Raw genomic sequence first — 25,025 nt, forward strand, 5'->3', positions numbered from 1 at the left:
CTTTTCAGTTCTCAAATGCCATAATCTTTTAAATTGATCTGCAGGTTTAGTACTATATTAGTTAAAGTACCAAGGGGTTATTAATGTATCTGTAGAAACAAAAGATCAAGAATGAATCTCAAGGGAAATATTTTAAAAAATAGAAAAGTTAATCGTTGGACAGCTTAGGTAAAGCCAGAAGCAGTTGAATATAGTATAGTATTCAGAAACCCAAGGACACCAACTGTTGGGGTAACAATTGCCTGTTTAACAAAAAATTGCTCAGAAATTTGAAAGCAGTCTGGCAGAAATTAGGTTTAGTCAAGTTCTTACACCGTGTGCCTTGCTAAGGTCCAAGTGGATCTAAATATAAAAGGTCACATTCTTATTTAATGGAGGAGAGTGGAAGAGATCATATTTCACTACTATGGCTGGGGGAATAATTCTTTACTAAATAAGAGAGGCAATGATAATTATAATAAGCAAAATGGACAGTGTCAATATCTGTCTAATTGGCAAAGATAACAAAAGAAGAAAATAGCAAATGTTAGAGGAGTTTAAGAGGATAGGTCATTAATGCATTGTTAGTGGAGCTTTTAATCATTCCAACCATGCTACACATAACAATATTAAATTAATACCCCAAAGTCATCAAATGGCATATTCTTTTTGACCTCTTCTATACCTGCTACTAGTTATATACCCCAAAGAGTTCAAAGACTTCTATAGGGAAAGGACCTATATGTACAAAAAGATTTATGTCAGCTCTTTTTGTGGTAGCAAAGAATGGGAAACAAAGTGTGTGGCCATTAGTTGAGAAATGCGTAAAGAAGTTATGGTATATGAATGTAATGTAATGTAATGTTTGTTCTCTCTAAGAAGTGAAGGGGGTGTTGAAAAATTGGGACACATTCATTGTTGGTGAAATTGTGAACTGATCTAACCATTTTGGAGAGCAATCTGGAATTATGCCCAAAGAATTATTAAACTGCCTATACCCTTTGACCTAGCAATACCACTTCTAGGTCTGTTTCTACAAATGATTAGGGAAAAAGGAAAAGAACCTATATGTCCTTTTTTTTTTTCTTTTTGGTGAGACAATCGGGATTAAGTGATTTGCCCAGGGTCACACAGCAGCTAGCGTCAACTGTCTGAGGCTGGATTTGAACTCGGGTCCTCCTGACTCCAAGGCCAGAGCTCTATCCACTGCGCCACCTAGCTGCCCCAGAACCTATAAGAAATGATGAGCTCAGTGATCTTAGAAAAACGTGGGAAGACTTGCATGAAATGATGAAGAGCAAAATGAGCAGAACCAAGAAAATATTGCATACAAGAATAGCAATATTGTTTTAAGAATGACTTTGAGGAAATAAGTCATTTTGGCTATTATAAATACGCAAATTAATAATAAAGGACATATGAAGAAAGATACTGTCTGCATCCAGAGAAAGAACTGATAAATAGACGTATATGTAGAATACACACACACGCACACACACACACACACACCCTATCTATTTGTATCTAATGTTAGCCATCCCTAGGGTGGGATGGGAGAGGGAAGAAAAAAAAGGGAAAAAAAGAAATGTACCATGGGGATTATGTATTTTAAAGGAATAGCAAGTTGTACATAATAAATTTGTAGTTTCATGGGTATTCATCTTTCATTATACTGTGTTATGGAAATGCTTGTTTTATTCCATAAATTGAAAATAAAATAAATTTTTAAGTGGCAAATATGAAGAATTCGGAGAGACTTGGGGAAGGTATGGGAACTAAAATGGAGCAAAATAACTATAAGAATAATTTTCATGATGATCCACAGTAATGTAAAGGAAAACAACATTGTTAGACTTCAAAGGCTCTGATCATCACAGTGACTGCTGATAATGGAATTTACATTCTGTCTCTTTGCAGAAGTGATGAATCAGAGATATGGAAGGAGGCATATATTTTTAGACATGGCCAATGTATTGATTTGTTTTATTTCACTATATTTATTTTTACAAGAGGCCTCTATTTTGTGTGTGGGGGGGGTGACGTATAAGAGAAAATCAGATCAATAAAACAAAAAAACACATTAGGAGACATGGAAATAAATTGCACATAACAAATTCACCCTTTCATTTGTAGCCCTCATTTTTGTTGTTTGTTTTGAACATTTGTGTTTTTTATTTGCTACTCGTATTTGTTAATGTTAAAAATGAGGAAAAGTTAATTGATATTACCTAGAGGTAATGGCTACAGAGCAAAGTAATGCATCATGTATTGGAACAAATTCTAGGCTAGAAATCAGCAAACTGTCTACTAATAACTTAATAGGGCATTAGTTTCCCGAAATGCAGACTTAGGGATTCTAGCATGGTACTTTATGGAACCTTCTAGCCCTTTTTGATGACCTTATTCAAAAAAGGATGTGTTCTATATATGTGTGTGCTACAATTCTTGACTAAATCTTTGCTAGTAAATTTTCTATTATACTCTTGCCCTGACTTTGGATAGGAATGGAATTGAGCTTAGAAATTTTGCTTAGAGGCAGCCAAATAAATAGTAAAAATTTTAAACAGCACTTTCTGAGAGATATTTCGAGAGTTGCTGGATTATAATTATCATTTTAGTTTGTCTACCAGATGAAGCCATTTTTTTCCTTTTCTGCCTTTTTTCTTGATGGGTGTACTCCCAGAGATGGCAGGCTTTTTCATCACCATTATTTATATCTTCCTTACAATGACGGTCACTCCAGTATTTTAAAGATCTGTAATATTGTTGATTAGTATGCTCCTTCCATGGATAAAGATTACAGATTACCTTCTAAAGATACAGTGGGCCCAAACTACAACCTTAGAGTGATGCTTTTGCAGAAATATTTATTTTAGAATCTTGAAATACTTGACGTGTTTCGAAAATAATTGTTTACTATCAGACAAATGGGCAAGTAGTGTGTCTGTATTTAAATTTTAAATAATGTAGGGGGATCTCCATTTTCTTAGAGAAGCTAATGACAGCTTATCATAATTACTCCAAATGTTTCTTACTAGATCAGTATTAAGTCAAAGGTAGCACATTAGGGTGATTGTAGAAGGCAAGAAAATATTTTGATTTGGCTTTTTATATCTAAAATATTTCAGCTTTTTTTTCTTTTAAGAATTTGTTTAACTAGTATAATTATTTTCTTGTTTGAGTTAAAGATACATTCTTACAAGTAAGTCATTAATTCCTAGAGAGTAAATGAAATTTTAATATAGATTGCATTTTTATTGTTATATGATTGACATATGTTACCTTACATAGATAAATGTAGCTGAGAAAATTATAAATGCATCCTTTTTATTGATAGGCGAGATAAACTATGGATTTGTATGGAGTTTTGTGGAGGTGGTTCTTTGCAAGACATATATCATGGTAAGTCAAAATTTATATTTTTCTAAAAGGTGAATAAACTTTTATTCATAGCGTCATTGCAATGAAAGTAATTTGGAATGAGGAAGTTGTATTATGTTACTCCCGTAGGTTAACATTTAAACATATGTGAGCAGTTTGTAGATGAACAATATAGATCCTTTGTAGAGGGCACAACAAATCCAAAGCTCCAGATTGTCATGTCACATCATACTTCAGAGAGTCTGGACAGATAACAGGACTCTAAGAGTTTATTCTCTTCTTGCTCTGCAAGGGAGCTGTGCCCTGGCTTCAAAGGGAGGACATCTGTTTAACAGTGTGGAATACAAAATTTGGGGAATTGTCTCTGTGTCTGATTTTGGCAGAGATAGATTAAAGATTACCCTTTTGCCAGGTAGTACAGTATAATAGAAAGAACATTAGTACTCAGAAAACCCAAGTTTCAATCCTAGCTCCATCACTTACTAGCTAACCTTTAGCAAACTATTTCACCTCCCTGTATCTCAGTTTCCTTATCTGTACAATGTGAATAATAATGCTCATATTACCTAACTGTCCAAGGGTGTCATAAAGAAATAACTTTGTACTTTGTAAAATATTATATAAATATAAGCTATCATCATCAGTAATTATTCCAAGAAGGGTAAGGTGGCTGTAAATAATGATTTCTTTAGGAAACTGTACAACTTGGCAGAAAATGGGGTCTTTCTTTCCACCTTTTTCTACTGTGATCTGCACCTGGATGTGCTACTAATATCTTCAACACGTCATGTCCAAAATGAAATTTATCATACTTCCCCTGATTTCTTTTATTAGTAACTCTGTTCTCCTAGTCATTGGCTCAAAATCTCAGTGTCACCTTTGGTTCTTCTTCTCACAGACTTTCCCCCAAATGCATTATCAAGCTTTGCCCTTTTTATCCCTAAAGTACTTCTCATTTACACTGACATACTAGTCCAGGCCTTACCTTTCACCTTGGCTGTTAGAGTACTTTCCTTACCATTCTAGATCCCTCCCACCCCCAACACACACCTTGTTATTCTGTCTTCTTCCAAATCATCTACGCTATTGCTTTGTTAATATTCTTAATGCATAAAAATGATTATGTCACTCTACTCAAAAATATTAAGGGACTCTTGCCTATAGAATGAAGTTCATTCGTACTCATTGGCTTAGCATTCAAGGCCTTACAACCTACTTTTTCAGCTTTATGTTATTATTTCACTTTAAGTACTCTAAATTATAGTCAAATTCAAGTAGGCACTGATCTATAAATGTGTCCCATACTGTCCTAACCCTTTTGCTCACACCACATCTGTGTTTAACCTATTCTACACACACACAAACACTCTCTCTCTCTCTCTCTCTCTCTCTCTCTCTCTCTCTCTCTCCATCATCTCTGCCTCTTGAAACCCTACCTGTCCTTTAAGACCCCACTCGGATATCATGTCCTGTGGTTCAGGAAGTCTTCCCCAACCCCCTCAGATTGGAAGTGACTTATTCCTTGAATTTCTCATACTACTTAGCACCTTTCATATATTTATTGTGTTTTGTTTTATATTACAGTTCTTTGTGTACTTGTCTTATTTTGTCTCCTTGGTTATAGGCTGAATGCATTTCTTATTTGCATCTATATCTTCCAAACATCTTGTACAATGATCGCACATAGTAGGCAGTACATGGGCATGGTACCTTTTTAATTTATGCTGAAAATAAGTGAAATAAGAAAATGACAAGATGAGTTTGGTACCATGCCACCAGATTATTCTTAGAAGGCTTTGTGGAGGGGTACAACTTAAGCTAGGCTTTGACAGATGGTTAGTATTTGGAAAGACAGAGAGAGGAAAGGGTATATTGGTAACAGCACAGACAAAAAAAACCAGGTTGGGGTAAGTATGGCACATGTGAAAATGCCTGACTAAGTCAGAGAGCATATGAGAGGAGCAGTGGGAAATAAAGGTGAGAGGAAGACAGGGATACTATTTAATCAAGGGCCTGAAGAAACAAATGAGGAAGTTTGCTAGAATCTGTGTTACTACTTTCAGTGAAATGTGCCCTTCAATAAATCTCTTGGCTTAAGCTGCAGTCTTTATTGAAGTGCATTTTGTAATATTTACCTGAGTATACCAGAATATTTAATTAGTGTGATTGCTGGTCCAAAATGTCAACAAATATTGAGGATTATTAACTCAGCATGAGCAAGTGTTAGACCAACGAAAATTGTCATATCAGAAATGCTGAGCATTTCCCTGTAGCTGGTATTGACATTAAAGGGCCCATTTTCAAAGCTTCAAATCTAGGGGGTTCTAAATCCACAGGAGTTAATATAGTTTGTTTTCAAGCCTATAATCCTCTCCTACTCTGAATGGATTAAATGAAGTAGATAGTTTTCTTTCACTAGACTGAAATAATGCTACAGGTAACCTTACTCAAAATTTTGTAACGTTTTGCAGTTTAGTTAGATGTTGAATGGTTATTTATAGACCAGCTCTATCATTAGAAATTCATTCAGGTCAAGGAGTAATCTCCCTTGTAGCTAGCTCTCATTTGCTCTGCATGCTAAATTGGTTAAAAACTCCAGTTCCCCTCTCCATATACAACCCTCAATTCTGTATTTAAAGAGAAAAAAGAAAAAAAAAACACCTTATCAGTAAACTGTAAAACTGGGAATCTTGAAAAGATAGGTGGCTGTTATGTATGATTTCATTGTTTATGCATTGAAACTTGTAAGACTTTGACACTTTTTTTCTCCCATTTCAGTGACTGGACCTCTATCAGAACAGCAGATTGCATATGTTAGCAGAGAAACACTACAGGTAGTTGAAATATTGATTTTAAAGAACTCTGTCTTTTTTAACAAAAATGAGTAGAATCTGATTTATCTGACTATAGGTGGGGTTTAGCAGTTTAGCAAAATACTAGTTAAACATTATACTTTGGTTTTTGATAGTACAATTGGATGTGTCCTTTGTGAGGGAGGATCTATTTTTCAAATAAAAATTTAAAAATTCAGATGTAACTAGAACTATGCTCTTTAGGTCCCTTCAGCTAGCGTTTTTGTTATTATACATACTGTATTTACCCTACCCTTCTTTTGCATTCAAGTAAGAAACTTGACAGTTACCATAGTGGAAAATGATGTATCAGTACAATGTGTTATGTTCCTAAACTATTTTCAGATTTGCTGACTTGGTTATTTTATCTCTGTCTGGTATGTGAATATTGGTTAGTATTCTTGAGTTTTGAATCCATCATTTCTTTGATTCTGCCTTTTAAAGTAAATTCAGAGAAGTAAATTGTAGATTTTACCTAAACTTTTAACATCATAAGTAAAGTATAATACTCTTATATTCTAAGTATATGATTTGCTTGCTGACATAAATCTCTTTTTCTTTGAACCTTCAGGGGTTATATTATCTACACAGTAAAGGAAAAATGCACAGAGATATAAAAGTATGTATGTTTGATTGTAATTTTCTTTCAGTCCTCTGTCAAAATTTTTTTTTCTCTTGGTAAAATTGTTGTTATGCAGAGTTGTCTTTATTTTCCTGTTTTATCATTGAAAATGAAATATTGTTGCTGCTAAAAATATTTTGTATGAGTGACATCAATCACTTAAATAAATAATTAATGATGGTGCTCCAGTTGAGTTTACTATACTTTCTTCTGGTGCATAGTCTCTGAGTTAGTTTTGTTTCATAGTCTCAAAGATTCTTATGTCCTTCTTAAAATTAGATCTTCCTAAAATTTTCATATCTTTACATTAAAGAAAGCTCTTAATATGCTAGTGAAGTAATGTTGATAAGGCATCAAAATGAGTAATTTGAGGACCCCCCAAATGACCATTTTCTAATGGCTTTCACTTGACCTGATAAATGACACATTGTCCTTTAATCACCGTGCCTGTGTGATCTGCAATCTATGGACTGTCTCCTATTCTGTGACTTCTCAGAGAACTTCTACTGGCATACTACCTCTTGACACATCTTTTCCCCTCACATTTGTGGTTTTTTTCTCTTACTATTTTCTTGGTTTCTTTTCCTTTTCCCTAAGTGTGACAGAGTGTAGTATGTACTTAATAAACTATTTTGAATCATATGGGATTCTTAGGTCTGCACTGATACTAACCAAGCCTTCAACTAGAAAGAATCCTGTTAGAGAACTGTCCTTTTTTGTTGTTTTTATTCTCTCCTCCTGTCTCTTAACTCTTTTCTCTCCTCACTACTAACAAGTTTTATGTAAATCCCATAAAATAACCATCTATGACTCATTAGCACTCATTAAAAAAATAAAAAATAGTATTCCTCATCCTCACTGAGCTCAGGACAAGTAGCCAATGTGACAAAGGTACTAGAGAATCATATCAACAGGGCTGGCAATACGCACTTGTTGGTGCCTATGGCTTAATGTGTCTTCTAGCTAAGGCTCTGTCAAGTAGATACATTTTATTTGGGTTACTTTCCTAAGCAGGAAGGTTAGTTCATCACAGCAGTGATTCAAGTTATGTTCTGTTAACATATTAGTGAAAGAATTTCATTAATAGAAAAATGACAATATCCAAAGATTAATAAAGCACTTGAACATTAACTTATGCTAATCAGTTTTTTAAAGTGCTAAAGAAAGTAGAATCTCTCTTAAAGTAATGACATCACATGGAAGGCAAATGGTAAATTTGGCTATAAACTTACTGATTAATAGATTAGTGAATTTTATGTAATTCAAAATTTAAGCACTCAGATTTTTTTTGAAACTGTTAAATGTCGACATTTTAAATATTTAAAAATTCTTTAACCATTAGTACATTTGTTAATAAAGTGAGTACAAGTTGCATGATTTTAACTAACATTTTCTCACTTTGAAGGGAGCAAATATTCTGTTAACAGATAATGGCCATGTAAAATTAGGTAAGTATTTTGAAATTTTGTGCATTTGTAGATTTTATATCAATATATAATGGTTTTCTTGTAAGAGTAGATTTTTTTTTACAGGTAAAACAGTATTTAGTATTAGTCAAATTAGTAAAATCCCATTTTACCTAATAATGATGCTATTTCTATGTCTCACAGTGACATTGTTTTGCTAATGTAATTACAATTATTTTCTACTGGGCAAATTCTTTAGTCCATATAACAGTCAGTAAAGAAAATATGTGGGGAGAGGAGAAGGGTATTATTTAGACCTCTCTTGTGCTTTTACCAAGCTTCAAACAACTAATTTCACTTTCTACATCAAATATACTAATGTTTGATAAGAAAAAAGGTATTAAACTTCTATTCAAACTTAAGAATTTGAGAAAGGTAGTAGAAATAAAAAATGTATGTGATGATAATAGTGAAAGAATACCAAGAGGTCTGGATTCTTTGGACACTAAGGCAAATCAACTTAAGCTCTCATTGCCTATTCATCTTTCATATGTGTTATAGTATCACCCTACCTACCTTTCCAGATTGTTATGAGGATCCATTTAGATATTATATGTGAAAAAGCTTTGAAAAGTATGAAGTTCTTTGTATATTTGTACATAAATATATGAGAAATGCTAATATTGAGCCATCTTTAGAGCGTGATGCCAAAAGGCACATTAGTTTCTCAGCAGATAGGATTTATTTCATAGAATTAGAGCTGAGAAGGACCCTACTAGCAATCCAAGTCCAGCCCTTCATTTTACAGAGTAAGAAACTGAGGCACCAAAAGGTTAAGGGATTTGCCCACGGATGCAGTTAGTAAATGTCTGAGGAAGGATTTGTTAAGTCCCACGTCTTCCAGGTCTTCCTGATTCACTGTACCATGTTGCTGGATTATTAAATTCCCTTGTTTTCTTCCTCAACTCAGTGCACTTCATAATTTGCTCATTTACACCCAGGATCTTGGGATCTGTGATGCCTCATTTCTGACTTTGAGAATGTTGTTTCTAGCAACATACTGATATGAGAACTCCACTTTAGACTCATTACTCCCCCAAAACAAAACCAAACATCAACTTAGCAACAGTAGATATTCCATGTGTTGAATGAGATTAAACCCATATGGGAATATTATTTATATATTGCTTGTGTTGACTTAGTTTAAAAATTCATCTAAGATGGTTATTTCGTGACTTTCATTTGCTCAAACTATAGTTATATAAGGGAATTAACTTGAATACCACCATCTACAAGCCTCTGATAAGGAATAATTTCTTAATATAATAACCACATGATTTTAAAAAATATTAATAATAAATCAAGTATCTTTATTACAGATAAGATGTGTATATGTACTTACAAGTACAGAAAGGGCCAAGAAAATGATCAAACAATATTTAACTAACTCATCTTAATTGGTCTATAAAGATACTTATCTTGTTGTTGTGATTACTTAGTAATGAACGCATTTTATTATCATTCTAATTTTTATGAGTAGTATGGTTGGATCATGGCAAAATGTTATGTGTAATTTTGATTCAGCTCTATTCTATATAGAAATAATCCAGTAGTGATCCAGAACTGTAGATTATAATCTGAAAAATAAAATCTCATATAATGCCTGATAATACTGACGGGTTATAATGTGAGATTTTTCTGCTCTCCTTGGACATCTTATTTCATAAAATGGATCTACATGTGTCCCTGGCGACTTATTTGGTTCTGCCTAAAGCTAGGAAGGAATGGGAAAAAGAGGTCTCTGTGTTTCCAGGATTCTTTGATCCTTTTATTTAGAAAATTTTAATTTCTACTAAAAATTCTATAAAGAATTTTTTTTCAATAACAATCTAATAGAATAATACACTGAATAATAAATCTCCCAACTCTGTTTTTCCTTATGTATGTAGAATTCCCTTTGATATCAAATTGAAGTTAGCCTCCATAGAAATTTAATTCATATGGGATTAGATGACAGAATCTTCATTATGTATGCATTTGATGTTCTGTAATATTTGCTTAAATAGCACAAATTATAAATAACAGTTTAGCCTTTCTACTGGGTTTCTCTTTGTTTAATGAAAAAGTATGCTTTAAAATCCTTTTTTTTTTTTGCATTTAGATTTTAAAATTTTTCATTGTGAAAACAATTCCCTTTATTAACAATCTTCCTCCCCCCTTTTAAAATAGCTGATTTTGGAGTATCTGCACAGATAACAGCTACAATTGCCAAACGGAAGTCTTTCATTGGCACACCATATTGGTAATTTTGTTTTAATTGAATTTGAATATTAAAGTTATATTTGAGTTTGATTTACAAAACATTTTCTTGCTGGATCAGAAAAAAATAAACTAGATATGCAGAATTTCTAGGAACAGATCAAAAAGATAGTTAAATCAAGGGAAAAAAGCAAATGTGACTTCTTTTTTTTTTTAAGCATGTGATACAGAAATACTGTGTTAGTGATGTAAAGACAGAAATACTGCCTACAATTGACAAATACAGGCATTGGAATTTTATTAATTTATAAGAAGGAACTATAGGAAAATGTTTCTGTCACTGGAAGTATTCTAGCAAAACTCCATAACGATAATTTCTCATCTGGTACTTCCTTTCCAATCCATGTATATTACTAGTTAACTCTAGGCCCTCATCACATCATACCTATGTGATCACTATTACAGTAATACAACTTGTCTGTCTAGCTCCACTTTTTCCCCACTATACCCATGATTGTAATCTTTCTTCTGAATGACATTCCATTTTATACTGAAATAAATCCTAACTTCCTTAGCCTGGTTTTAAAGAATTTAGTCCGCATTTGCCTTTCCAGCTTTTATCCTCCACTGTTCTCGTCTGAGAACTATCCTCTTTAACAAAAGTTGCCTGCTCATTATTCCCAGAATGCATTTCTTGTAGGATTACTATCCTTGGGAACATGGACACAAGAATAGAGAAACTTTTAATTTATTATTTAACTGGAGAGACAGAACACCTCTCTGCCTCCCATAATGATAATGTAACGAATGCCAAATGATGATGGCAACAGCTATGGTACCTTTAGAAACAGTAACTCCTTTGACCTTTACAAGAATTCCGTGAAGTCAGCACTACAGTTATCACCTTACAGGTGACAAAAGGAGCTTAACAGATGAAGTCAGTTGCCCATAATCCTACAATTAGTGAGTGTCTGAGTGGACACTTGGCCTTGGGTCTCTCTTGATCCCAAGTTCAACGCTGCTTCAGTTGCCCCACTTGGCCCCTCTGAGATGCACAGACACTAAATCCTACAAGAGCTTAGAGAAGAGAGAGTTCAAATCCTGCCTCAGACACTTGCTAACTTTGTGACCCTGGGCAAGTTGCTTAACCGTGTTTACCTTAGTTTCCTCATCTGTAAAATGAGCTGGAGAAGGAAATGGCAAACCACTCCAGTATCTTTGCCTAGAAAACCCCTAGTGGGATCACAAAGAGCCAGACAGAGCTGAAACAACTGAAAAATAACTATGTGGTTTAAATCCCAGGCACATTCATACATCTATATCAATTAATTGGGTTAACTTTAGACAAATTTATAGATTAGTAGAAGTTTGTTTTTGTCAATCCTGGAAACTTTCACCTTTAGTTCCCTTCTTCTCCATACCAGGCATTACTGTTCTCTTATCCTTCCTCTCCTGTTGGCTACATCATGTCTGCCTTTTGGACAAGAATTTCATATCAAATTGTTAGTTGTTTGAGCTTTAAAATGTTTTCCCTCCCAGAATATTTGTATTTAGAATTTCTTGATCTTTTAAGATAGCTTCAGGTGTTTGCTTCATATCCAAGTCAATCAATCAACAATCATTTGTTTAGTACCTACTTAGTACTTAAAGATCTTCTGGAAATACTAGAATCACATGCTTAATTAGTGCTTTTGCCAGCAGATTTTATTTGGGAGTTTTGGTCCCTCCAAAATGAAAAGAGTGAATCTCTGATAGTGAACTTTCTGGCATCATACAAATAATATGATATGGTATTGCATCATACAAGTAGGAAAGATATGTTTAGGGAAGCATGGTTTCTAAAGATTCTTAAAATTAAATTATTTAGGTGACTGTTGTAACGCCACCCTATTTAAAATGCCACTTTGAAATGTAAAAATTGGAGGAGTGATCTCATTTTTCATTATAAAATTGGTGACTTTGAGCATTTTTTTTTACATCTGTAAAGAACAGTACCTAAATATTTTATTTGATTGGATAAATTTTTTTTATTCCATTTTCTTTTATTTTCAGTTGCAAAATTTCTTCTCCCCAACCTCCCTATTAAGAAGACAAGAAAAAAAAATACTATTAACATCTATAGTCATGCAAAACAAATTTGATAGAGCTATAATTAGAACAAAGTTGTATCAAATTTTAAAAGAACAAACCTATTCTAATTTAGGCAAGAAATCATGTAAAACTTGATGACAATTTAATTCCTCCAAATAATTTTTTAAAGAAGTTACATTTTTATAATTTTTTGTAATCTTTTCAAAAATTTCTTGTTCAGTACTAAGTGGAATGGTTAAGAAAAAATGAAATTTTTTGGCAGAATATCTTATGCAGGTTATCTTTATCCTAATTGTAAATCAGTGTTTATTTGACTGTCCACATGTTAACAATTCTAACGGTTATAATGAAAAAATTTAGTCATTCAGCCATGGGTCGTCCTGATGCCAAACAGCCAGGATGAGTGAATTTTTCTTTAAACTGCCTTAGCGAGGCCATGATTTGGCGTCATTCAGATTGAGTGGTCTTCAGGGCTCAATCCAAGAGCTCCCAATGTCTAAGCCAGCCAGTTTAGACAGAGTCAATGGAAAATACTGGTGTGGAGAAAAGCAAGTTTTAAAATATTTGGGATACCTCAGGGTACCTTGGATGTGTAGAAATTAGATCTATAAAACAAAGTATATCAAACAACAGGAAAAAGATTTCTAAAGTTCTTACGTAGGTTTTTGTCTGTGGAGGAAAACATGAAGTAAACATTTACTGTAATATACTCCTCAGGATGGCTCCTGAAGTAGCTGCAGTTGAAAGGAAAGGTGGATACAACCAGCTGTGTGACCTGTGGGCAGTGGGAATAACTGCAATAGAGCTTGCAGAACTCCAGCCTCCCATGTTTGATTTGCATCCAATGAGGTTAGTCATGTTTCTTTTTTTAAAAAAAGAGAGGACATACATTTTTATATAAAATTAGGTGCTTAAATGAGAATTTTACAAAAGTATTTATAATCCACAGGTAATTTCTCTAATCTTGTTCTTCCTAAGTTGTAAATAATCATAACTGAAAGTTTCATAGCAAATTCATTCAATGTGAAATTTATTAAAAATAATTAAAATCATTGGCTAATAATTTATTGTTGATTTTTAGAGCATTGTTCTTAATGACAAAAAGCAACTTTCAGCCACCCAAGCTAAAGGACAAAATGAAATGGTAAGTATTTTCTTGATATTCACTTAATGTTTAAGTGACTTAACTATAAATGCTCATAATGTTATTGTTTAATTTTTTAGGTCAAATAGCTTTCATCATTTTGTGAAAATGGCACTTACCAAAAATCCAAAAAAAAGGCCAACAGCTGAAAAGTTATTGCAGGTATTTTGTTTTCTGAATATTTCTGTCTTTAGGTAAAAAGTCACCTAGTTACCTTTTTAATATACTTTATTTCCTGTTTCCTTTTATCCCATAGCACCCTTTTGTCACACAACCTTTAACCCGATCTTTGGCTATTGAACTTTTGGACAAAGTGAATAATCCAGATCATACCACTTACCATGATTTTGATGATGATGATCCTGAGGTAAGACTGCTCTAGTCTACCCCCTCAGTAATCATTCTGTCTTTCCACCTTACCTGTCCCTTTTGGGATTAAAAATTGTTGACATTTTAAAATGTTTTTTCCTGTCTACAGCTCATAGCTATAATCAACTCTGATATTTGTTTATTAGTAGGTAATATTTTATATGCTTATTCAAAATTAGACTGGAATTATCAAGGAAGTCTAGAAATAAAACAGCAAATAAAAAGATGATATCAGTTTTAGGATTTAGTCTAAATAAATTACTCTTAGAGAATGCTTGCTAACCCATCCATATTGCTTCTCTAGGAGGAAACATATTGAGAGTCAATACAGAAAAGGTTAAGAAGCACTGTATTTAGACTCAGAAGTCCCGGTTTCAAATCTTGGCTTTGCTACCATTACCTACTTTGGACAAGTCTCTTAACCTTAATGAATTTCAGTTTCCTCAGCTATAAAGTGAGACAATTAGATTTGTTTACCAGTGAGATTCCTTTGTAAGTCCATGATGATCCTGTAGAATTGTTATTTTTTCATAACGTAATGATTTACATGAAGGAAGCAAATTAGAAATCCTCTCTTTAAAAAAAGGAGCCAAATAACATGCGCCCCTGCCAGACTAGAAAATAGATTTTACCCTTTTTCTTTGCAAAAAGAGTCCCACCCTCTCATTTTCAGCCTGCTTCTTAGTAAACCTCTTTGGAAGCTTCATTCGTTTGGCTGGGAGGAACAGTAACTAAAACTCATCGCTCAGGACAGAACTCCAGAAGATCCTGGATGAGCTTGTGCAGAATGTGCTTGACCCATTTGGTCCATGTGTTGGAGAACAAATTCAGAGGCTAGGGGGAGTTTCACAGATAACACTCTCAGTTACAGTGACACTGAAAATAACCTCCTGCTCCCTATCATGATCCAGGTCACAGCAGTTGTCAGCTGCACCACTCAGTACAGCCATGCCGTAGCTATCTGTTTTAAACAGCAGTAAACTAAAAGAAGCCAGTGGCTTCATTGGCTTGTCAGAGGAAATTCAGTTTCTGATAATGAAAGCCACAGCAAGACTTCCCCAGTTCTCCAGAGTGCTTCTTATGTGCGAATGAGCTATTTTATTCCTTGTATGGACAGTGGAGTCTAGAGGAGAAAAGTATTCTGTTTGGAGTTTGAGGACCTGGGATCCAGTGCTGGCTTGGATGCTCCCCACCAGTGTGACTTTGGGCAAGTCAGTGAGCCTCTCTGGACCTCTGTAGAGAAATAAAAGGTGGCAACTGGACCAGGTACCCCTTCCAGATCCTTTCAAGTTGTCATCTTAAGTCACCATAGATATGGGGGTATGCTTGACATCAAGATGATCATGTTGGGGGAAGAACTGTGTTTTGTAAGGTATATATAGAGACTTCTCCAGAGAAATCTAAATTATCTTTCAGTGGGATCTTTTGTTTTTGCTATTTGTTCTTCTCTTGATTAATTTTAAGGTCTATTTTTTAACATAGGAGAGAAATAAATTGAATTTAGCAAATTTCTAGGATGTAAGAAACATACTTAAACTTCCTTAGCTAGGGTAGAAATTATTTTGTGTTCTTATGAATCTAGAATTTCAATTGTAAACTTCTGCAGATTACAGCTGTGAGATAATGCCTATAAGAATCAAAATGTGCCTGAAGGAAAATAGCTTTCTTTATCACAGCTTGAGAAGTTAGGTGGTATAGTGCATAGAGTGCTGGGCTTCATTCAAACTATATTATGGAGTGTTCCTGCTTAAACTTATATTCTGTCTTCTGTAAAATTTTACAAGTAAGTTGCTATTCTAAAACAGAATTTCCGATGTCTGTCATCTCTTTACACTTAGCCAGGAATTCGTGTTTTCTGACTAAGGGGCCCTTTAGGCTCTTCTGTTCTCCTTGTTTTGGCAGTGGATTTACATCTAAACTTAGAAGTAAAATTATTAGGCTCTATGTCTATGTGGCATCCCTATCCTACTCCTCTTCTAGACTAAACTACTTGGGTTGAGGGCATTCCAGTCACACAAATTCATAACCTTGGTTTTATATTCAACTTCACATTTTCTTTCATTTAACAAGTCCAATCATTTGCCATATCTCTTCATTTTTACCTCAGTCGATAAGCTAATTAAGCTACTTACCTATAGGCCTTTAAGTAGCTAGGTGGCCTGGAGTCAGAAACACTCAAGATTCAGATTTGGCCACAGATACTTACTAGCTGTGCTGTACCTGGGCAAGTCATTTAACCTTTGTTTGCCTTAGTTTCCTCAAGTGTAAAGTGGAGATAACAGCACTTCTCAGGATTGTCATGAGGATCAAATGAGATATTTGTAAAATGCTTAACTAGCACAGTGCCTAGTACTGAGTATATGCTGTATAAGTGCTTATTCCCATCCTTCCCCATACCTCCCATTGTGTTGCAGGCTCTGTGTTAAGCAGTGGGACACAAAAAGAAGCAAAAGCCAGTCCCTGCCCTCAAGGAGCTCATAATCTAAGACATTAGATTTGTATGAACAAGCTATGTGTAGGATAAATAGGAAATAATTGAAAGAGAAAAGGCACAAGAATTAAGAGTGATTGGGAAAGGCTTCCTGCCGAAGATGAGATTTTAGTTAGCAGTAAGCAGGGATGAAGAGGGAGAGCAGAGAAAGTGCCTCAAATTGAGAGGTTTGGGGTGCCTTGGTTGTTGAACAACAACAACAAAAGCTTTGAGAAGATTGGAAAGGTATTAAAGGGTAGGAGAGATTACTAAGTTATGAAAGGCTTTGAACACCAAATAGAATTTTGTAGTTGATTCTGGAAGTGACAGGGCATCTCTGGAATTTGAGTGAAGGGAGGGTGACGTGATCAGACCCGAACTTTGGGGAAATCGCTTTGGTGACTAAATGGAGAATGGGTTGTTTTGGGAGAGACTTGAGGCAGGCAGATCCACCAGCAAGCTATTGCAAGAGTCCAAGCATAAAGTGAAGAAGGCCTACAGCAGGGTGTTGCCATAACAGAGGAGAGAAAGTGGCATATTTGAGAGAAATTACAAAGAGGAAATCATTAGGCATTGGCAACAGAATGGATTGGGGGGTGGGGTGGGTGAGATATGGGAGTCAAGAGTAACATCTAAGTTGCAAACTTGAGGACTGGAAGGATGTTGTAACCCTCTACAGTAATAGGGAAGTTAGGAGGAGAGGACAGTTTAGGGGGGAAATAATAAGTTCAGTTTTGGACATGTTGAACTTAAAATATCACCTGTACATCCAGTCTGAGATGTCTGAAAGGTACCTAGAAGTGCAAGCTGGAAGTCAGCAGAGAGATTCAGACAGAATAGGTAGATTTGAGAATCATCAGAATAGAGATGATAATGAAATCCTTAGGAGCTGATGACCTTACAAAATGAAATAGTATAGAAGAAGAGAAGAAGGCCCAGAAAAGAGATTAATGGGACACCTATGATACGTGGCCACGACCTGGATAAAAATCTATCATACAAGACTGAGAAGGTGTAGGTTTGATAAGTAGGAGAACCCGGAGAAAGGGGTGTCCTGAAAACCTAGAGCGAAGAGAGTATCAATGAGATCAGTGTCAAAAACTACAGAGAGGTTGACCAAGATGAGGATTGAGAAAAGGTCATTAGATTTAGCAATTAGGACATCATTGGTAACTTTGGAGAGAACAGTTTTGGTGAAATGGTAAGGTCAAATGCTGTATTGTAGGGACTTCAGAGAATGAGAGGAAAGGAAGTGGAAGCACCTATAATAGACCACCTTTTCGAGAAATTTGGCCACAAAGGACTGAAGAGATATAGGAATATAGTTGCCCAGGAGGGGAAGGATCAAATGAGGATTTTTTGGAAGATGGAGGAGACATGAACATGTTTGTAGTCAGCAAGGAAGGAGCTAGTAGACCAGGAGAGGTTGAAGATAAGTGATAGAGTGGAGATGATAGGGCAGTCTCTTGAGTTGGATGATGACCTAGAGGTGTTTAGAATCTTGAATGCATAGAATATGACCAGGTTGAGTGGAAGGCATTATTTCTTTTTTCCCAGAGGATGCTGGAGATCTGGTAGCACCTAACAATAGCAGGAATTAGAAACCTCAGTGCCAAAAGAGAGGCCCCATTTCATTACTTTTCCCTCTGAAACCTGGAGTTTAGGCAGAAGAAGATGCAACAGGAGAAGGAAGTTCCACTCCCTATCAGTTTCTCCATTCCTCATCCTTTGGGGGAGATCCACAGTAGCTCTTGCATCTGTCTTCTCTTTGTGCCGTTGGCCACCACCCAAGTTCAAGCTTTCTTCTTACCTCCGCATTGAAATAATGAATTAATTGGTCTCAAACCTTTCCACCCTCCATTCTTTCCTTCACACAGCTGCTAAAGTATTTTTACTCAAGTGCAGGGCTGACCATTTCACCCCCCTGTTTGGTAAATGCCAATGGTTCCTTAATTCTAGGATCAAATATTAACCCCTCTGTTTAGCTTGTAAAAACCTATCAAATCCTAAGCTGAAACATACATTTTCAACCTTATATATTATATTGTATTGCTCCTCCCATGCTCTGTGGTCCAGCCAGATTGACTGTGTTTCCCTCAAATAAGACATTCCATTTCCAGTCTTTCCCCTTGTACTTACTGTTCTCCATGACTGAAGTGTGTGTACCCTTTTCATTTCTGACTTGGAATTTTTTTATTTCCTTCCAAATTCATCTTAAGTAGTATTTTCTGTAGAAAATTTTCCCTGATCCACTTCCTCCTATCCCCCTTTCTCTTCTCCTCCCCCTGCCACCAAATTACTTTATATTTTGTACATTTTTATATAAACATGTTATCTCCTCCAGTGAAATATAAGCTCCTTGAAGGAGAACTGTTGTGTTTTTTAATCTTTTTTTGTCTTCAGCACCTGGGATAGTGACCGGCACATACTACCATAGTGGCCATCTAATGTATTCTATGTACCAAAGTGACTCTCACTATAACATAGTTATCCAGTCTTTGCTTAAAAATCTTCAAATAGAGAGAATTTACTACCTCTGCAAAGCATCCTGTTCCACTTTGGAAGTTCTTATTGAGAGTTTTGCTTGAAATTGAGCCTGAATTGGATTCTTTGCACCTTGTATTCATTGCTCTTGGTTAAACTCTCTGGAGCCAAATAGTACAAGTCTAATCCCTCCTCCACATAACAACCCTTCAGATACTTGAAGAGAATTATGATGCTTCCCCCTTTTCCCAGGCTCTTCTCCAGGCTAATCCCAGTTCTTTCAACTGATCTTCATATGACACATGAACTCAAGTCACTTCATCATCCTTGTGACCCTTCTGGACACTCTCCAGTTTATCAAGTTTTTAAACCTGTCGCCCAGTTATAAACACAAACCTCCAGATGAAGTCTGACAAGAAAAGGACAGATTATAATGAGACTTTCACATTCCTATTCCCGAAGGTTATACACCTCTTTTAACAGAGCCCTTTTTTACAACAACCACCATCTATCCATGCCTCCCCCATCTTATACTTGGGGAGTTGATTTTTTTGTTCCCCAGTGCACGACTTTACATTTATCCCTATTAAATAATATCTTAGTGGATTCGTCCAGATGCTCTAACCTGTCATGATTCTTTGAGATCCTGACTCTGCTGTCTACTGAGTAAGCTATTCCTCCTAGTTTGGTGCTATCTGCAAATTTGGAGAGCATAGCAGCTATACCTTTATCCAAGGCATTGATAAAAATACTAGATATCACAGGACCAAGCTGTCATATCTCTGAAATATTCCACTGGAGACCTTACGTCACATTGACATTGAACGTTAACAGCTTTTCTTTGAGTCTGGCTATCTAACCAGTTCTGAATTCATATCATTGTATTATTGTGTATTCCCACTGTCCTCCACTAGAATTGTATGAGACACATTATCCAAAGCTTTGGTAAAGTATAGTATAAACTATATCTATATCATTCTCATCTACACTAGTGTTTAGTAATTATGTCAGAAAAGGAAGTCAATTTAGTTTGCCAGGTTGTTTCCAAGTGCCTGCTATTTCAGATCATCCTGCTATAAATATTTTGGACTGATAGGTCTTTTCTTCATTGAATAACTTTCTTGGCAAAGAAAGATTTTTAATGACTATATATTCTAGGTCCATTGATTTTTTTATTTATGCAAAAGCACAAGTATAAGATTCTTTTAAATAATAGACTATATTATAAATTAATTCTCATTACTTCTTGTGTTTTATCATATTCTCTATCCCACATCTGATTACAAATGCTTCCTTATCCATAGTCATGTACAATAAATATAACCTTCCATACCCCTTTATCTTCTTTGAGATAAAACTTTTTATATTTATTGTACATTTGGAAATTATACCATGTATGGTATAAAATACTGTCTAAATCCATCCAGTTTTCTCAAGCTATGTTTGAATAAAGAATTCTTTCCCTAATAGTTTGCTTAGGTTTATCAAATACACACTAGACTCCTGAATAAGTATGCTTCTTTTCTAAGCTATTTCACTGATCTGCTTTTCTTTTTATTAACTAAAGCCAGATAGTTTTAATAATTACTTCTTTTACAATATAAATTTATTGTAGTCCCACCATTTTCCCCTGATATTCTTGATTCCTGATGTCACCCTTTGATTTTTGTTGTTGTTTTATGTAATTCTATACAGTTATCCCTTAGGAAATTTAATAATAATAATATTTATATAGCACTTACTATGTGCCAGACTCTGTGTGAAGCACTTTACAGTTATTTTCTCACTTTATCCTTACAACTCTGGCAGGGATAGCTGTTTTTTTTTTTTACAGGGGAGGCCACTGCCATTGCCAGTTTTGTTTGGTGATTGTGATGTGCTGCTTGAGTTATTTAAAATTTCATGTCTTCAATTCCTAAGGAGGTTGAACTTTTTTCCGCAGTTGATAAGTTGCAAGTTCTGTGTCCTCTTTGATAAGTTGTCTGTTTTCCTTTTATTATGTAGCCATAGGTAGCTCGATGTTGAACTTGAGCAGTTGACAGTTCCTTGTGAATTTCATGGAATTATAGGATCATAGATTAAAGCTAGAAGGGATGTTATAAATCATGATAAATGTACACAAATATTATAATTCTGAATTTATGGACAATTTATTTTTTAGCCAAACTAGCTTACAAGATTCTCCTTGTACATGGCATTCTACTTCCAGGCTCTACCTGTAGACAAGTTCCCTCCTTTGCCTGAAATGATCTCCTGCTTGCTTCCAAGTCCTGCTCACCTCTACCTACCTAGCTCCTTTCAAAGCATAGCTCTAGTGCCACTTCCTTCAAGAGACCTATACTGGTTCCTCTTGTTGTTAGCCCTGCCAAAAAAAAATACTATTCATTTTGTATATATCCTTTATTTATCTGTAAACATGTTGTGTCCAACCAGTAGAATGTAAAGTCCTAGAAGGCAGAGCCTACCTCTTCCTTGTATTTGTACCGCCACCCTCACTATATTGCCAAGCACACAGTAGACCCTTAACAAATGCTTCCTTGCTTTTGATTAAAATAGCATAAATACAAAGAAAATTTAATAAGAGATCTGAGCAGGGTGGGATGATGGAGTTAGCTTTGTGGAGGAGATGGCATTTTGATGAGGGCCTTGGTGGTTGTTTAGGATTTTAACTGGGAAATGTAGCAGGAAAGATGTGGAGTTGAATTCCAGGTATAAGCAAATGTGCAGAAGTAAGAAGAATGGAATGAGTTCAGTAACAGTAAATGTAAACAGTATGCTTTAGCAGAATCCCAGAGTTTATGAGGAAAAGAAGGTAGATTGGAACAAGTTTGGGAAGGAATTTGCCCTTCAATGGGAAACCATTGAACATTCTTAAGCAGGGGATTGTTATGATCATTGAAAACTGATCTGGTAGGAATTATAGGATGGATAATAGAGGAGAGAATGACTGGCAGCACACCATTTAGAAAATTGATTAATTACCTCTTGGAGTTGTGATGCTGGCTTCAGAATCAGAAGACCTGGGTTCAAATCCTAGCTCCAGTACTTATCGACTTTGTTACTTTTGCCTCATTGAACCTTAGTTTCCACATCTTTAAAATGGAAAAATAGCATAGATACTACCAGTCTCACACGGTTGCCTTAAAGATAAAATGAAATAATATAGATAAAGTTCCTTGTAAATTCTGTGCTGTAAAAATGGAATGAATTATTATTCTCCATTGTATGACATTCCCATTGCAATTCTTACATTGTAGCCTGTTTTCAGAAAAAAATTTTCTAAATGAGTATCTTCTTGAATTCAACACCAACAGATCCCTAAATGAATATTTAGTTTTTCATATTCTTTATAGGAAGTATTTAATCTCTTAAAGTTTTTATGTGTGTGTGTATGTATATACATATATATGCATATATATGTACATATATGCAAAATACATTATGGCATTTACTTTTAATGTTGATTTTAAAAAACCTTAAAAATATCACTTTCTACTTTAGAGCAAGTGATGGTTTAGGCTGTGTAAGTATTATGAATTGTGATTTTTGTGTTTCCAGTTACATAAATTGATGGACTATTTTTTTAAACATTTACAAAAGTACTGTTATTTTATTTGTATTTTCACTTAGAATGAAGAATTGATTCCAAATATAGGAAAATGTATGGCCTAGTCTTCATCTCTTATTATTGAAAGCTCTGATTTTGTTAATTTTTTTTCTCTTTCCTAGCCTCTGGTTGTTGTGCCTCACAGAATTCATTCAACCAGTAGAAATGTGAGAGAAGAAAAGACACGCTCTGAGATAAACTGTAAGCATACATAACATTATTAATATTATAACCACAGGAAAAAAGTTTCAAGTAATGAGATTTAAACTTGTTCTTGTCTTTATTTTTCTCCAAGTTTATTTGCTATGAATTTGAAAGGAAAAAAATACTACTTTAATGTAATTTTTTCCCACTAGCATTCAGCATTTTTCAAAATACTGATATTTAAGTTCATTTAATTTATTTCAACAAATATTAAGCAGTAATTATGATCATGACATCCAAGATACAAAGATGAAGTCATTGATAGTTATTATACTCAAAGATTTTACATTCTAATCGACTTAAGTAAAAATTCCTGGGAGTGTGTTTTGTTTTGTTTTGTTTTTGGCAGGGGCATTAAGGAGTAAAAAGTCTTTTTTACTAAAGTATGTGGTGGCATCTACCACTAATATCTATACATATCACTACTTGAAATCATCCCTTGACAGTTGATAGCTTTCAGCGGCAGCCATAATGGTAGTAATTATTCTTCTTATACTTTTTATTTGCATAGACTTCCCTCCCCCCTGCCTCTGTGTCTAATCTGTTCCCAAGGTCTGTTTCCTTTTGTAACATCTCTCAAATATACCTTCTTATCTCCTCTGACACGACTGTCACCTTGGTTCAGACCCCCATCACCTCAGACCTGCACTGTTGCAATAACCGCCTAGTGGATCTGCCTGCCTCAAGTCTCTCTCTGCACCGATCTCTTTCCACTCAAAAGTGACATTCCTAAAGCTCAGATCTGACCATGTCACCTCTCTCCTCAGGAGAGTGCAGTGACTCTCTGTCCCTTCCAGGATCAGATATAAAATCCTCTGGTGTTCAAAGCCCTTCATCACTTGATTCTCCCCTACCTTTCCAGTCTTCTTAAACTTATACCCCCGTTTGCCCTGTGACCCAGTGAGACTAGCTGCCTCTTCACTGTTCCTTGCCCAAGGCAATCTATCTTTTAACTTTGGGCATATTCTCTGATTGTCCCCATGTCTGAAATTCTTTCCTGCCTCATTTCTACGTCCTGGCTTCACAACTAAATCTCGCCTTCTTCAGGAAACCTTTCCAGATCCCTCAGTGTGCTAGCACCTTCTCTTGCTTGATTATTTGCTATTTGGCTATCATAGAGTTTGTTTGTACAGAGTTGTTTGCATGTTGTCTCTGTCATTTTCTCAAATGAGATAATATTTGTGTAAAGTGCTTAGCACAGGGTAGGCACTTAAAAATTACTTGTTCCTGCTGTTCCCCCACTCCCACCCCTAATTAGTCTGAGCTGCTTGAGAGCAGGGATTGTCTTTTGCCTTTCTTTTTATCCCCAAAATTTAATATAGTATCTAGCATATTGTAGGTGTTTAATAAATATTGATTGACTAACTGAACTATTAACTTTTCATTTATTATTCTGTTTAGTTCTAATAATCCTATCGCTATTATTGTCCCTATTTGTTAGAAAACTGAAACATGAAAAGATTTAGACATTTCCTGATAAATTAGAGACAGAATTAAATTTAAAATCCAAATTTCCTTGTTTCTCATCCTGTACTTTTTAAAAAATTTATTTATTATTAGTTTTCAACATTCACTTCCATAAGATTTTGAGTTCTAAATTTTCTCCCTCTCCTTCCCTTTCCTTCTCCCCAAGACTGTATGTAATCTGATACAGGCTCCACATATACATTCATGTTAAACATATTTTCACATTAGTCATGTTGTAAAGAAGTATTAGAACCAATGGGAGTAACCACAAGAAAGAAGAAACAAAACCAAAAAAAGAGAGCAAATAATAATCCTTCGGTCTTCATCCAGACTCCATAGTTTTTTTTCTGGATATGGATAGCTTTTTCCATCACGAGTCTTTTGGAGTTGTCTTAGATCCTCACATTACTGAGAAGAGCTAAGTCTATCCAAGTTAGTCATTGTATAATTCATCCTGTACTTTTTTTTCTTTTTTTTTTGGCTAGGCATCGGGGTTAAGTGACTTGCCCAGGGTCACATAGCTACTGAGTGTTTTGTGTCTGAGGCCGGATTTGAACCCACGTCCTACTGAGTCCAGGGCCAGTGCTCTATCCACTACGCCACCTACCTTCCCCTCAACCTGTACTCTTAACAGTACAGCTTGCCATACAGGTAGCATTGAGCTGGAAGTCACAGGACCTGAATGTAAAT

General features: G+C 35.2%; 1 protein-coding gene across 2 annotated transcripts in view; it reads left to right on the forward strand.

Moving 5' to 3' along the window:
• The window catches only part of MAP4K3 (mitogen-activated protein kinase kinase kinase kinase 3), a 189,122-nt gene that overhangs the window by 84,652 nt on the left and 79,445 nt on the right, over nt 1-25,025 (forward strand). For both annotated transcript variants that reach the window (XM_027865167.1, XM_027865168.1), the window contains exons 4-13: nt 3,317-3,381; nt 6,139-6,194; nt 6,784-6,831; nt 8,240-8,282; nt 10,470-10,542; nt 13,308-13,439; nt 13,672-13,734; nt 13,815-13,896; nt 13,991-14,101; nt 22,787-22,865. In XM_027865167.1, the coding sequence (XP_027720968.1) occupies nt 3,317-3,381; nt 6,139-6,194; nt 6,784-6,831; nt 8,240-8,282; nt 10,470-10,542; nt 13,308-13,439; nt 13,672-13,734; nt 13,815-13,896; nt 13,991-14,101; nt 22,787-22,865 (752 nt within the window). The remainder of the gene's footprint in view (nt 1-3,316; nt 3,382-6,138; nt 6,195-6,783; nt 6,832-8,239; nt 8,283-10,469; nt 10,543-13,307; nt 13,440-13,671; nt 13,735-13,814; nt 13,897-13,990; nt 14,102-22,786; nt 22,866-25,025) is intronic.

Source organism: Vombatus ursinus, unplaced genomic scaffold (assembly GCF_900497805.2).
Source record: "Vombatus ursinus unplaced genomic scaffold, bare-nosed wombat genome assembly UNPS02014778.1, whole genome shotgun sequence".
NCBI classification, from domain to species: Eukaryota; Metazoa; Chordata; class Mammalia; order Diprotodontia; family Vombatidae; genus Vombatus; species Vombatus ursinus.